The sequence below is a fragment of the Entelurus aequoreus genome, linkage group LG09, assembly GCF_033978785.1.
Source record: "Entelurus aequoreus isolate RoL-2023_Sb linkage group LG09, RoL_Eaeq_v1.1, whole genome shotgun sequence".
In the NCBI taxonomy this organism is placed as follows: Eukaryota; Metazoa; Chordata; class Actinopteri; order Syngnathiformes; family Syngnathidae; genus Entelurus; species Entelurus aequoreus.
The window spans coordinates 9,174,246-9,189,293 of NC_084739.1; the positions used below are offsets into that span (position 1 = coordinate 9,174,246).

General features: G+C 35.8%; 1 protein-coding gene across 1 annotated transcript in view; it reads right to left on the reverse strand.

The window, feature by feature from the left end:
* Positions 1-15,048, reverse strand: part of LOC133657088 (calcium-activated potassium channel subunit alpha-1a-like) — a 626,717-nt gene that overhangs the window by 303,614 nt on the left and 308,055 nt on the right. The window contains 2 exon segments of the mRNA XM_062058010.1: positions 3,047-3,158; positions 6,482-6,575. Of these exon segments, the coding sequence (XP_061913994.1) occupies positions 3,047-3,158; positions 6,482-6,575 (206 nt within the window).

Genomic DNA, 15,048 nt, shown 5'->3' on the forward strand with positions numbered 1-15,048 from the left:
ATTCTGGGTATTGGTACCGTCAGTGTAAGATGTGTGGCTGCTGAGCTAGTACGCCTTGCTGTCACTTACGTGAGCAAGCTGAAACTGCATTCTACATGTGGTCGAGCAGGTACACTTTTAGGGCAGACTGTAGAGGGCGCCAAATGCAGTGTCATCACGCTCTGATATTCGGGAGTCTCCCGGGAAAAATGAGAGGGTTGGCAAGTATGACGCTATCAAGCGCCATTCATTCAAAACTCGTGGGCTGCGCTAACATCAAATTTCCACATTAAAGTGCGTGCCGGTGCGTGTGTCGGAGACCCCTGGTTAACATAGCACAAAGCATTTAAGCTTTTTATGCGGTGTTTTTCATTTAAAAAATTTTTTTGTGGCTCCCATTAATTTCTTTAATTTGTGAAACTTGCCAAAATGGCTCTTTGAGTGGTAAAGGTTGCCGACCCCTGACCTAGGCAACACCAGGAAATGTATATAATTCGGCATTATTATCAGTTTACGTTCACGCGCGGGTATAACGCGGCGCGCTTCCCGTCTCGTCTGCTGGTGCTCGAGCCCGGTAATCAAACAGCTGTGTCAAATCAAGGAGTACAAAAGACGCCAGCGCAGAGTGGAGAAAGGTTTGGTTCATTACAGATAACACAGAGTTGTGCCAAAAGTGTACCAAAACCAAAAGCTGAACAGACAGCCGGTAAGATTGCACTTTATTTCTCTCTGTGGGTGTGGCGCACCTGTTGCGCTGGTGAGATGGGGGAGTTGTGTGCATGTAGCGTGCTTACTTAGTCTGGATCATTGGCTGCTAGTGAGGGCATAGAAAAGGGGTATTTCTCTACCAGTAGACAGCGTTTAAGATTGAGTGTTTCACTGCTAAATTAATAATATATTTATATTGGATATGGATTTTAAATATGTATCTAAAATAGGTGGTTCATTGGTTATGTATTTGCATATTGGGTTTTCTGCTGCATTTATCTATTGTGTTTCTGGTGTTAAATGTATTTTATATGTATCTTGGTGCATTTATGTTGAGACCATTTATTTCAAATCTGTTTTAACTTAAAGGGAAAATATTAATCCATTTTCTTGCACTTGTTTAATTGTTAAGTGTTTGATAGCCTAATTAATCATTGTAAATTATGGGATTGATAATTGATTGATTTTTTTACAGCATGTTAATCTTGTGGTGTTTTGTCCTTAAAGGTTTTTCACTCCTAAAGACAGCTAATGACAGCTAAAGAAACTAAAGTCTACTAACACTGCTAAAGACTGCTAAAAAGACTAAAGAAGAAAAAAGAAGCTGTTTCTTCGTTGGAAAAACTGTTGCAAACTAAAAAGTAACTAGGGTCTGGTCTTTTGAGTGAAATCCAGAAGCCACGTTCAGCATTGGTACATCCCTTCAAGTGTGGGGTAAGCACAGTGAAAAAAGCAAAACACTTGACAAGCACTTACCAGTGAGCTGCCTCTATTTTTTAAATGTTATTTATTTACTAGCAAGCTGGTCTCGCTTTGCTCGACATTTTTAATTCTAAGAGAGACAAAACTAAAAAAAAATGTAAAAATCCAAGAAAATATTTGAAAGACTTGGTCTTCACTAACTGACAAAGAAACAGATAACAGATTTGGTGTCCAGTTCAAAGTGTGACATGATTTATTTAAACATTTGAGAGTTGACTTTTGTATTTTACATGAGTTATTATTTGTACAAACATGGTGCAAAGTAATTCATGGTTTGTTAAAAAATGTTAGTGGCTAGCTAGTTAAAATGGGGTATTGTGATTTCACAAGTCTGTCTTAGAAGTGATCATTTGAAAATGTTCAATTTGAAAAATGTGCACTTAGAGAAAATATTTTTAAAAAAGTGTTGCATATTGATATTTATCTGTTTCTATATATATTAATTGTGAGAAATCATTAAGATGATCAGTGTTTCCACAAAGATGAATATTATTAATTATTAATAATAACAGAGTTAAAGGTAAATTGAGCAAATTGGCTATTTCTGGCAATTTATTTAAGTGTGTATCAAACTGGTAGCTCTTCGCATTAATCACTACCCAAGAAGTAGCTCTTGCTTTCTAAAAGGTTGGTGACCCCTGCTGTACGGTATAGTATTCTGTGCTTACTTTTTGGTTGGCCAAGCAGACGTGACGACAGGCTGTCCTCACTCAGGTCCGCACGGACCTGGAGGGGGCGTGCCTGTTGTCCGGCTGGAAATCGGGAGAAATTCGGGAGAATGGTTGTCCCGGGAGATTTTCGGGAGAGGCACTGAAATTTGCTCAGGCATTTGTTGACAAAGTGGTGAGCCTCGACCCATCCTTGTTTGGGAATGACTGAGCATTTCATGGAAGCTGCTTTTATACCCAATCATGGCACCCACCTGTTCCCAATTAGCCTGTTCACCTGTGGGATGTTCCAAATACGTGTTTGATGAGCATTCCTCAACTTTCTCAGTATTTATTGAAACATGTTGCAAATGAGCTTATATTTGCAAAAAATAACAAAGTTTACCGGTTCGAACGTTAAATATGTTGTCTTTGCAGTCTATTCAATTGGATATAAGTTGAAAAGGATTTGCAAATCATTGTATTCTGTTTTTATTTAACGTTTACACAACGTGCCGACTTCACTGGTTTTGGGTTTTTGTACTTCAAGTCAAACGTGTTTTTACAAATGAATAAAATAGCTCTTTTAGAAAACCCGTCCAGAAGCAAAGCTCCATTCTGAGTCACTCCTCCCCATTAGCCCGTCCGCTCACTGAAATATCAAAAAGGAACCGAGCCCTGTCACTTTCCATGATGAGGCAAAGATGAGTGCGGCCCCCGGAGCCAGAGAGCCTGAGAGACACACTCCCAGTAATGGGCAACCAGAGGAGGAGGGAGGGGAGGAGGGGGACAAATCGGCAGTGATAAAAAGGAGGCTTGACAGGTAAAGATTGAGGGCAAACAAGAAAAATGGGAGAGAAAAAAAAAAGACGAGTGGTAGGAGGCTTGTGTTGAGAGCGGGAGGGAAAGGATTGCAATAGTGATAGACTGATGGAGACATCTTGACTCACCCAGCCAGCTTCTGTTTAGGTAGACGGACACGAAGACGGGCGGGACGGTGAAGAAGTCCACCACCGAGTTGACCTCCAGCCAGAACCACAGCTTGTCGTTGGCTGCGATAAACTGTCAGGGGAAACATGCACGACCTTCGTCAAAAAAACAAACACTGCAAAAACTGAAATCTAAGTAGAGCGCATATCATTATGTCAAGATAATGGCACTAGTATTTACTTAATTTAAGAATATTTTTCAACATATTGAGCAAAAAGGTCTCTTTTTTTTTTTCTACCCAGAAAAGTGCACTTGTTATTAGTGAGAATATACTTATTTTAAGGTAATTTTGGGTTCATTGAGGTTAGCTAATTTTCTTGTTCTATTGGCAGATAATTTTGCTTAGTTCAAAAAAATACCCCTCATTTTTGTATTTTTGTTTTTGAACACTGACTTTTTGCAGTGCACTGCAAAAACTGAAATCTAAGTAATATTAAATATGTCAAATAAGGGTGATATTTGCTTATTTTCTGTCTGATAAGATAATTCTTCTCACTAAGCAGATTTTATGTTAGAGTGTTTTACTTGTTTTAAGGGTTTTGGTCCTAAATGATCTCAGTAAGATATTACAGCTTGTTGCTGAGATTTGATGACCTATATTGAGTAAAACATGCTTGAAACTAGAATATCAACTGTTGTGAGTGTTGATGACACAGCTTTGCAAGTATAAAACTACTTTTTTAAAGTAATCATTTCTTATTTCAAACATGAAAAAAAATCATGATGCCGAGCGCATATCATTATGTCAAGATAATGGCACTAGCATTTACTTCATTTAAGAATATTTTTCAACATATTGAGCAAAAAGGTCTCTTTTTTTTTTCTACCAAGAAAAGTGCACTTGTTATTAGTGAGAATATACTTATTTTAAGGTATTTTTGGGTTCATTGAAGTTAGCTAATTTTACTTGTTTTGGAAAATCTTAACAAGCCAAATTTTCTTGTTCTATTGGCAGATAATTTTGCTTCGTTCAAATAAAATACCCCTCATTTTTGTATTTTTTTGTTTTTGTTTTTGAACACTGACTTTTTGCAGTGCACTGCAAAAATTGAAATCTAAGTAAGATGAAATATCTCAAATAAGGGTGATATTTGCTTATTTTCTGTCTGATAAGATAATTCTTCTCACTAAGCAGATTTTATGTTAGAGTGTTTTACTTGTTTTAAGTGTTTTGGTCCTAAATGATCTCAGTAAGATATTACAGCTTGTTGCTGAGATGTGATGACCTATATTGAGTAAAACATGCTTGAAACTAAAATATCAACTGTTGCAAAGCTGTGTCATCAACACTCACAAGTGTAAAACTACTTTTTTAAAGTCATAATTTCTTACTTCAAGCATGTAAAAAAAAAAAAATCATGACTTTGACACAATTGTGTCTCATAATTAAAACAGATGACAGCCAAATGGACTTTGCTGTTTTATTTTCAATGAAACCATAGAAAACACGTACTCATATAGTAGTACAGTTGGCACAGTACAGTAAACTGACAGTTAATATTTAAACATTTGACATTACTAACAATTTTGAACACAAATAGTTCATGCACATTCAGATAAATTCCTCAAAATTATAATTAAAAAAATGTTGGCTGGGGGCCGGGCTGTATATATGCGCACTAATTGACTGAACGAGCACGCACTTGACGCGATGATGTCATGTTATCCATGGAAAAATGCATTTTAGACCATATGATTTGCCTGAGCGGCAAGGAGACCCCGAGAGTAACAAGCGCTTGCCTTGTTGCCTTTCCATTAAGAACAATAAATTAGTTTTTAGTATAAGTTTGCTGGTTTCAAGAAATGTAATGCCGAGCGCATATCATTATGTCAAGATAATGGCACTAGCATTTACTTCATTTAAGAATATTTTTCAACATATTGAGCAAAAAGGTCTCTTTTTTTTTTCTACCCAGAAAAGTGCACTTGTTATTAGTGAGAATATACTTATTTTAAGGTATTTTTGGGTCCATTGAAGTTAGCTAATTGTACTTGTTTTGGAAAGTCTTGACAAGCCGAATTTTCTTGTTCTATTGGCAGATAATTTTGCTTAGTTCAAATAAAATACCCCTAATTTTTAAATTTTTTTTGTTTTTGTTTTTGAACACTGACTTTTTGCAGTGTAGCAACAGGGACTCCACTCTTGCGTCAGCCCTACTTGCTAAAACACGGCAGTGGTTGGGGATGTGGGGCGCGTAAGTAACCCATAACAAGTAACTCATTCATTCATTTTTTATTCATCTCCTTCATTGATGTGCATTTTTGATCAATAGACAATCAAACTCTAACAACAAAACACATATTTACACCCTTACACTACCGTTCAAAAGTTTGGGGTCACCCAAACCATTTTGTGGAATAGCCTTCATTTCTAAGAACAAGAATAGACTGTCGAGTTTCAGATGAAAGTTCTCTTTTTCTGGCCATTTTGAGCTTTTAATTGACCCCACAAATGTGATGCTCCAGAAACTCAATCTGCTCAAAGGAAGGTCAGTTTTGTAGCTTCTGTAACGAGCTAAAGTGTTTTCAGATGTGTGAACATGATTGCACAAGGGTTTTCTAATCATCAATTAGCCTTCTGAGCCAATGAGCAAACACATTGTACCATTAGAACACTGGAGTGATAGTTGCTGGAAATGGGCCTCTATACACCCTATGTAGATATTGCACCAAAAACCAGACATTTGCAGCTAGAATAGTCATTTACCACATTAGCAATGTATAGAGTGTATTTCTTTCAAGTTAAGACTAGTTTAAAGTTATCTTCATTGAAAAGTACAGTGCTTTTCCTTCCAAAATAAGGACATTTCAATGTGACCCCAAACTTTTGAACGGTAGTGTATGCTTGAGAAGAAAGAGTATATTTTTATTTGTATTATCTTAACTAACAAACGCTTCCGCATTATTTAACTTAACATGTATATAATAAGTAGTTTAGTGTTTTTCATATCTACAATTGTTCTCTATTTGACAATATTTATTACACACTGTAAAATATTAAAAGTATGTATAACTCCTGCTGATATCGTGTCGGCTCAATATCAGTATCGACCAATACTTAAGGCTCCAATATTGGTATCGTATCGAAAGTGGAAAAAGTTGTATGGGGACATCCCAACTAGTGATAACGAGTAACTATGCCAGCAGCGAAGATAGCAACTAACTTGAGTATGTATTAATGGGACTTCACAGTATCTGAGGCCATGCCCATACCAATATAGATGCTTTAAAAATACATATTTATATTATTTAAATGTATGTATTACTTAGGTAAAAACAAAACAATAAGATTCAGTCATAAACAGATGATAAAAAACATGTCTTTCACAAAACTAAGCTCCAATCTGTTTCTTTCCACACGAGATTACTGGCGTGATCATGCGAGTCCAGCTTACCCGCAGACCGAAGTAAAGCAGGAAGAAGACGTTGAAGGCCATATCGATCTGTAACGTGAAGTCTTCGTAGAAGTTCTGACAGGACTCTATAGGGCTGGAAGACACAAAAGAGAGACGCACGTTACTCAATAAGAACAATTATCATGGTCATCTTTTTTTCTTCACCATAAAAACACTCTCTCAGGATGACTGTGGGTGGAATCAATATTACATTATTTAAAACAAAACAAAAAAAAATCCAAAAAAAATAAATAAAAATAAATATATATATATATATATATATATATATATATATATATATGTATGTGTATATATATATATATATATATATATATATATATATATATATATATATATATATATATATATATATATATATATATATATATGTGTATATATATATATATATATGTATATATATATATATATATATATATATATATATATATATATATATATATATATATATATATATATATATATATATACATATATATATACATATATGTATGTACATATATATATAAATATGTAAATATGTACACCTTTGACATGATTAGACAGGGACATTTTTAAATTTAATGTGGAAAAAAACCCTCTTAGGAAAAATGATAAATGATGGAGGAGCAACAAAACATATGGCCAAAAAAGTCAGCCTTTGCCCCCAAGGTTTAAAGAGGCTATTTAAGGGGTGGTGTTTATTTATTGCTTATTTCTAGAACATGTTTCATGAAACAGTTAAGAAAAAAAAAAAAGTACCAAAAAAAATGATAACTGAATAAAATATTTGTATTTGCCCTCTAAAAAATGAAGGATTTGCATTTGTTGTTTGGCTTTGGGGACATTTTTTAATAAACGCCAATGTATCGTACACCTTTGAAATAATTAGACATGGACATTTTGAATTTTAACGTGAAAAAAAAAACCTCTTAGGAAAAATAATGTATAATGGAGGAGCAACAAAACATATGGCCAAAAAAGTCAGCCTTTGCCTCCAAGGTTTAAAAAGGCTGTTGGAGGGGTGGTGTTTATTTACTGCTTATTTCTAGAACATGTTTCATGAAACAGTTAAGAAAAAAAAGTTCAAAAAAATTACAACTGATGATGATAACATGTATGATGGAGTAGGAACAAAACATTTGGCCAAAAAAGTATTTGCCCCAAGGTTTGTTGAGGCTATTTGTGTTTATGTATTGCTTATTTCTAGGACACGACACATAACACAGTTAAGACAAATTTTAGCAGAAGAAGAGAAATCCAGCCTGAGCTTCATGTTGCAAAATTCCTGTGCTTAAATGGGGCTTTTTTTTTAATAACCGCCAATGTACACCTTTGAAATTATTAGACAGGGAGATTTTTAAATTTAATGTGGAAAAAAACTTTCTTAGGAAAAAAATCATGTATGATGCAGTAGCAACAAAAAACATGGCCAAAAAAAATTATAACTGAATAAAACATTTGTATTTGCTCTCTGAAAAATGAAGGACTTGTATTTCTTGTTTAGCTTTGGGGAAATGTTTTTAATAACCGCCAATGTATCGTACACCTTTGAAATAATTAGACATGGACATTTTGCACTTTAACGTGGAAAAAAACCTTCTTAGGAAAAATAATGTATGATGGAGGAGCAACAAAACATATGGCCAAAAAAGTCAGCCTTTGCCCCCAAGGTTTAAAGAGGCTATTTAAGGGGTGGTGTTTATTTATTGCTTATTTCTAGAACATGTTTCATGAAAAAGTTAAGAAAAAAAAGTACCAAAAAAAATGATAACTGAATAAAACATTATTTGCCCTCTGAAAAATTAAGGACTTGTATTTCTTGTTTGGCTTTGGGGACATCTTTTAATAACCGCCAATGTATCGTACACCTTTGAAATAATTAGACATGGACATTGTTTACTTTAACGTGGAAAAAACCCTCTTAGGAAAAATAATGTATGATGGAGGAGCAACAAAACATGGCCAAAAAAGTCAGCCTTTGCCCCCAAAGTTAAAGAAGGCTGTTTGAGGGGTGGTGTTTATTTATTGCTTATTTCTAGAACATGCTTCATGAAACAGTTAAGAAAAAAAAAAAATATATATATATAACTGAATAAAACATTTGTATTTGCCCTATGAAAAATGAAGGACTTGTATTTCTTCTTTGGCTTTGGAGAAATGTTTTAATAACCGCCAATGTATCGTACACCTTTGAAGTAATTAGACATGGACATTATTAATTTTAACGTGGAAAAAAACCCTCTTAGGAAAAATAATGTATGATGGAGGAGCAACAAAACATATGGCCAAAAAAATCAGCCTTTGCCCCCAAGGTTAAACGAGGCTGTTTGAGGGGTGGTGTTTATCTATTGCTTATTTCTAGAATATGTTTCATGAAACAGTTAAGAAAAAATAAATACAATAAAAAAAATTATAATTGAATGAAACATTTGTATTTGCCCTATGAAAAAGGAAGGACTTGTATTTCTTCTTTGGCTTTGGAGAAATGTTTTAATAACCGCCAATGTATCGTACACCTTTGAAGTAATTAGACATGGACATTTTTAATTTTAATGTGGAAAAAAACCCTCTTAGGAAAAATAATAAATGATGGAGGAGCAACAAAACATATGGCCAAAAAAGTCAGCCTTTGCCCCCAAGGTTTAAAGAGGCTATTTAAGGGGTGGTGTTTATTTATTGCTTATTTCTAGAACATGTTTCATGAAAAAGTTAAGAAAAAAAAGTACCAAAAAAAATGATAACTGAATAAAACATTATTTGCCCTCTGAAAAATTAAGGACTTGTATTTCTTCTTTGGCTTTGGGGACATTTTTTAATAACCACCAATGTATCGTACACCTTTGAAATAATTAGACATGGACATTGTTTACTTTAACGTGGAAAAAAACCCTCTTAGGAAACATAATGTATGATGGAGGAGCAACAAAACATGGCCAAAAAAGTCAGCCTTTGCCCCCAAAGTTAAAGAAGGCTGTTTGAGGGGTGGTGTTTATTTATTGCTTATTTCTAGAACATGCTTCATGAAACAGTTAAGAAAAAAATATATATATATGTAACTGAATAAAACATTTGTATTTGCCCTATGAAAAATGAAGGACTTGTATTTCTTCTTTGGCTTTGGAGAAATGTTTTAATAACCGCCAATGTATCGTACACCTTTGAAATAATTAGACATGGACATTATTAATTTTAACGTGGAAAAAAACCCTCTAAGGAAAAATAATGTATGATGGAGGAGCAACAAAACATACGGCCAAAAAAGTCAGCCTTTGCCCCCAAGGTTTAAAGAGGCTATTTAAGGGGTGGTGTTTATTTATTGCTTATTTCTAGAACATGCTTCATGAGACAGTTAAGAAAAAAAAGTACAAAAAAATGATAACTGATGATGATAACATGTATGATGGAGTAGGAACACAACATATGGCCAAAAAAGTCTTTGCCCCAAGGTTTGTTGAGGCTATTTGTGTTAATTTATTGCTTATTTCTAGGACACGACACATAACACAGTTAAGACCAATTTTAGCAGAAGAAGAGAAATCCAGCCTGAGCTTCATGTTGCAAAATTCCTGTGCTTAAATGGGGCAATTTTTTTTAATAAACACCAATGTACACCTTTGAAATGATTAGACAGGGACATTTTTAAATTTAATGTGGAAAAAAAACTCTTAGGAAAAATCATGTATGATGGAGTAGCAACAAAAAACATGGCCAAAAAAAATGATAACTGAATAACACATTTGTATTTGCTCTCAGTCAGCCTTTGCCCCCAAGGTTTTTAAAAAAGAGGCTATTTGAGGGGTGGTGTTTATTTATTGTTTATTTCTAGAAAAAATGTTATGTAACAGTTAAGAAAAAAAAAATGATAACTGAATAAAACATTTGTATTTGCCCTCTAAAAATGAAGGACTTGTATTTCTTCTTTGGCTTTGGGGAATTTTTTTAATAACCGCCAATGTATCGTACACCTTTGAAATAATTCGACATGGACAATTTTAATTTTAATGTGGGAAAAAAACCTCTTAGGAAAAATAATGTATGATGGAGGAGCAACAAAACATATGGCCAAAAAAGTCAGCCTTTGTCAGCCATAATTTAATAACTTACTTCACCAATTATTATTATTAAATTATTACTATTATTTATTTTATTGTGATTACTTATGGAGTTTATTGTGAATAAATTGTGAACAGGAAGTGAACAAAAAAGTTTTAGCAAGTGCTATGTAAAGAAAAGGGGTAGGATTAAATAAGCTATGCTTCTTCCTACTCCTTTTCGAATATGTTGAAAAGAGAAACTGGAAATTGTGATGTATCATGTTGTATGCTTGCATGTTCGAAATAAACTCAAACTCAAACTCAAATAATGTATGATGGAGGAGCAACAAAACATATGGCCAAAAAAGTCAGCCTTTGCCCCCAAGGTTTAAAGAGGCTATTTAATGGGTGGTGTTTATTTATTGCATATTTCTAGAACATGTTTCATGAAAAAGTTAAGAAAAAAAAGTACCAAAAAAAATTATAACTGAATAAAACATTATTTGCCCTCTGAAAAATTAAGGACTTGTATTTCTTCTTTGGCTTTGGGGACATCTTTTAATAACCGCCAATGTATCGTACACCTTTGAAATAATTAGACATGGACATTGTTTACTTTAACGTGGAAAAAAACCCTCTTAGGAAAAATAATGTATGATGGAGGAGCAACAAAACATGGCCAAAAAAGTCAGCCTTTGCCCCCAAAGTTAAAGAAGGCTGTTTGAGGGGTGGTGTTTATTTATTGCTTATTTCTAGAACATGCTTCATGAAACAGTTAAGAAAAAATATATATATATATATAACTGAATAAAACATTTGTATTTGCCCTATGAAAAATGAAGGACTTGTATTTCTTCTTTGGCTTTGGAGAAATGTTTTAATAACCGCCAATGTATCGTACACCTTTGAAATAATTAGACATGGACATTGTTTACATTAACGTGGAAAAAAACCCTCTTAGGAAAAATAATGTATGATGGAGGAGCAACAAAACATATGGCCAAAAAAGTCAGCCTTTGCCCCCAAGGTTTAAAGAGGCTATTTAAGGGGTGGTGTTTATTTATTGCTTATTTCTAGAACATGCTTCATGAAACAGTTAAGAAAAAAAAGTACAAAAAAATGATAACTGATGATGATAACATGTATGATGGAGTAGCAACAAAACATATGGCCAAAAAAGTCTTTGCCCCAAGGTTTGTTGAGGCTATTTGTGTTAATTTATTGCTTATTCCTAGGACACGACACATAACACAGTTAAGACACATTTTAGCAGAAGAAGAGAAATCCAGCCTGAGCTTCATGTTGCAAAATTCCCGTGCTTAAAAAAAATCTTACAAGGCATCTTTCAAACCATAAATAGCCAACAGAGAAAGCCCTTGATATGACAGACGCTCCACGCTGCAAAATGTCCTGCATACTCCCCCCACTGACAGCAGCTAAACCCACATTTTTCTTTACTTTTCCAAGTGGCAGATGTTGATATGTAAGCCACGCCGTCATAATATCCATCTTCATGTTTACCATGAAATGATGCACCATTAGCATGGGGAGCGCAAAAAGCAATCACTGGCACTAACCGCCCCATTCATCACTTGGAAGTGCGCCTGTAATCATTCCGCTCCTCAGGATGAAGGGAATCCTCCCGCGAGCAGGAATGCATATGCATCACGGCCGGCTTGGATAGACGCAACCTTTGGGAACGCAGGCATTAAAAAAGTAGGCAATCGCATTTGTTGTGGTGAAACACCGAAATAGTGACTGTATGTACGCAGCCCTGTGGGAGGCCCGCAGTGAGACATCCATGATTGAATTTACTGCGTAATCATCTCCCGAGGTAGCGGAGTGATAGGCCAGAGAGGACGTATCGCTCAGAGAGAATGATCCAACTTCTAATTCTTGCCGTCTGTCTCGGGGATATCCTGAGGACTGTTCTGCTCTTTGAGATGATGGAAAGGCCGTTGATGTGGGATGTGCCCGCCCATCAGTATCGGCCAGGGATCAAAATATCACCGTACAATATTATCACGGTTTTAAAGGCCTACTGAAATGCGATTTTCTTATTTAAACGGGGATAGCAGGTCCATTCTATGTGTCATACTTGTGTGTCATACTATATGATTTGCCCGAGAAGCTGGGCAGGACAATATTAAAAAAAAATTAAAAAAATTAAAAAAAAAAAAAAAAAATAAAAAAAAAATTAAATTAAAAAAATTAAATTAAAAAATTTAAAAAAAAAAAAAAAAATATGTGTCATACTTGATCATTTCGCGATATTGCCATATTTTTGCTGAAAGGATTTAGTAGAGAACATCTTTTGGTCGCTGATAAAAAAAAGCCTTGCCTGTACCGGAAGTAGCGTGACGTCACCGGTTGTGGAGCTCCTCACACCTGCACATTGTTTACAATCATGGCCACCAGCAGCGAGAGCGATTCGGACCGAGAAAGCGACGATTTCCCCATTAATTTGAGCGAGGACGAACGATTCGTGGATGAGGAAAGTGAGAGTGAAGGACTAGAGGGCAGTGGGAGCGATTCAGATAGGGAAGATGCTGTGAGAGGCGCCGTGGCAGCCGTGGCAGGACCACTCGGCCAGGCTCGACCGCAACAAGGGATAGAGCCATTCCGCTTTGAACCCGACGCTGACGGTGACGGTCAGGAGGACGCTGCTGATATTGATGCCGGCGTAGCACACGACATAGATCGCCTTCAGAATACAGAGTGGTAAAATGTTATTTATTTATTTATTTTCTTCAGCACCAGTCGACGGGTGGTGGCGATGCCCATCTCTGCCCTTCGCGAGGGACCCTCTTCGAAACACGATCTATCGAAATGATCGCTGCGTAATACACCGTACTTTGTGTGTGTGGTCCGATCCAACCGTGTTCGCTTGACCTCTCTGTTCCATAGTAAAGCTTGATTGTCGTCTTTCGGGAATGTAAACAATGAAACACCGGCTGTGTTTGTGTTGCTGCAGCCGTCCGCTAATACACCGCTTCCCACCTACAGCTTTCTTCTTTGCTGTCTCCATTGTTCATTGAACAAATTGCGAAAGATTCACCAACACAGATGTCCAGAATACTGTGGAATTTTGCGTTGAAAACAGACGACTTAATAGCTGGCCACCATGCTGTCCCAAAATGTCCGCTACAATCCGTGACGTCACACGCAGGCAACATCATACCGAAACGTTTTCAGCAGGATATTTCGGCGCAAAATTTAAAATTGCACTCTAGTAAGTATTGGTATGTGTTGCAATGTTAAGATTTCATCATTGATATATATATTTATAGTTTCAGTAGGCCTTTAAAGCCACTCGACGATATTATTGTAGTATTCGTCACAAAAAAAAATACTTAAAAATGCAATACCAATATTTGATTTAATTATTTATGTATTTCAATACTTTGATACTTTTCTAAATAAAGGGGACCACAAAAAAATATCATTATTGGCTTTATTTTAACAAAACATATTACGATACATTAAACATATGTTTATTATTGCAATTTTGTCCTTAAATAAAATAGTGAACATACGAGACAACTTGTCTTTTAGTAGTAAGTAAGCAATTAGTATAATAATATATTGTCCAACTCTTCATTACCGATTCCGATATCAACCGATACCGATATATACAGTCGTGGAATTAACACATTATTATACCTCATTTTGTTGTGATGCCCCGCTGGATGCATTAAACAATGTAACAAGGTTTCCCAAACTAAATCAACTCAAGTTATGGAAAAAAAAAAAAAAAAAGCCAACATGGCACTGCCATATTTATTATTGAAGTCACAAAGTGCATTATTTTTTTTTTAACATGCCTCAAAACAGCAGCTTGGAATTTGGGACATGGTCTCCCTGAGAGAGCATGAGGAGGTTGAGGTGGGCGGGGTTGCAGGGTAGGGGGTGTGTATTGTAGCGTCCCGGAAGAGTTAGTGCTGCAAGGGGTTCTGGGTATTTGTTCTGTCGTGTTTATGTTGTGTTGCGGTGCGGATGTTCTCCCGAAATGTGTTTTGTCCTTCTTGTTTGGTGTGGGTTCACAGTGTGGCGCATATTTGTAACAGTGTTAAAGTTGTTTATACGGTCGCCCTCAGTGTGACCTGTATGGCTGTTGACCAAGTATGTTTTGCATTCACTTGTGTGTGTGAAAAGCCGTAGATATTATGTGATTGGGCCGGCACGCGAAGGCAGTGCCTTTAAGGTTTAATGGCGCTCTGTACTTCTCCCTACGTCCGTGTACACAGCGGCGTTTTAAAAAGTCATACATTTTACTTTTTGAAACCGATACAGATAATTTCCGATATTACATTTTAAAGCATTTATCGGCAGTCCGATATTATCGGACATCTCTAGTATCAGCTGCTCCAAGACAATGATCCAACTTAAAATCTGTTCGTGTCGGGCATGTCTTTAGGACTGTTCTGCTCTTTAAGACGTAAAAAGCTCGCCAACGTCCGAAGAAATTAGAACCGCTCTCGCTGTTTGCGGCGATTGTTAAAAATAAACGCTTTGATCGGGTTGGAAGGCAAA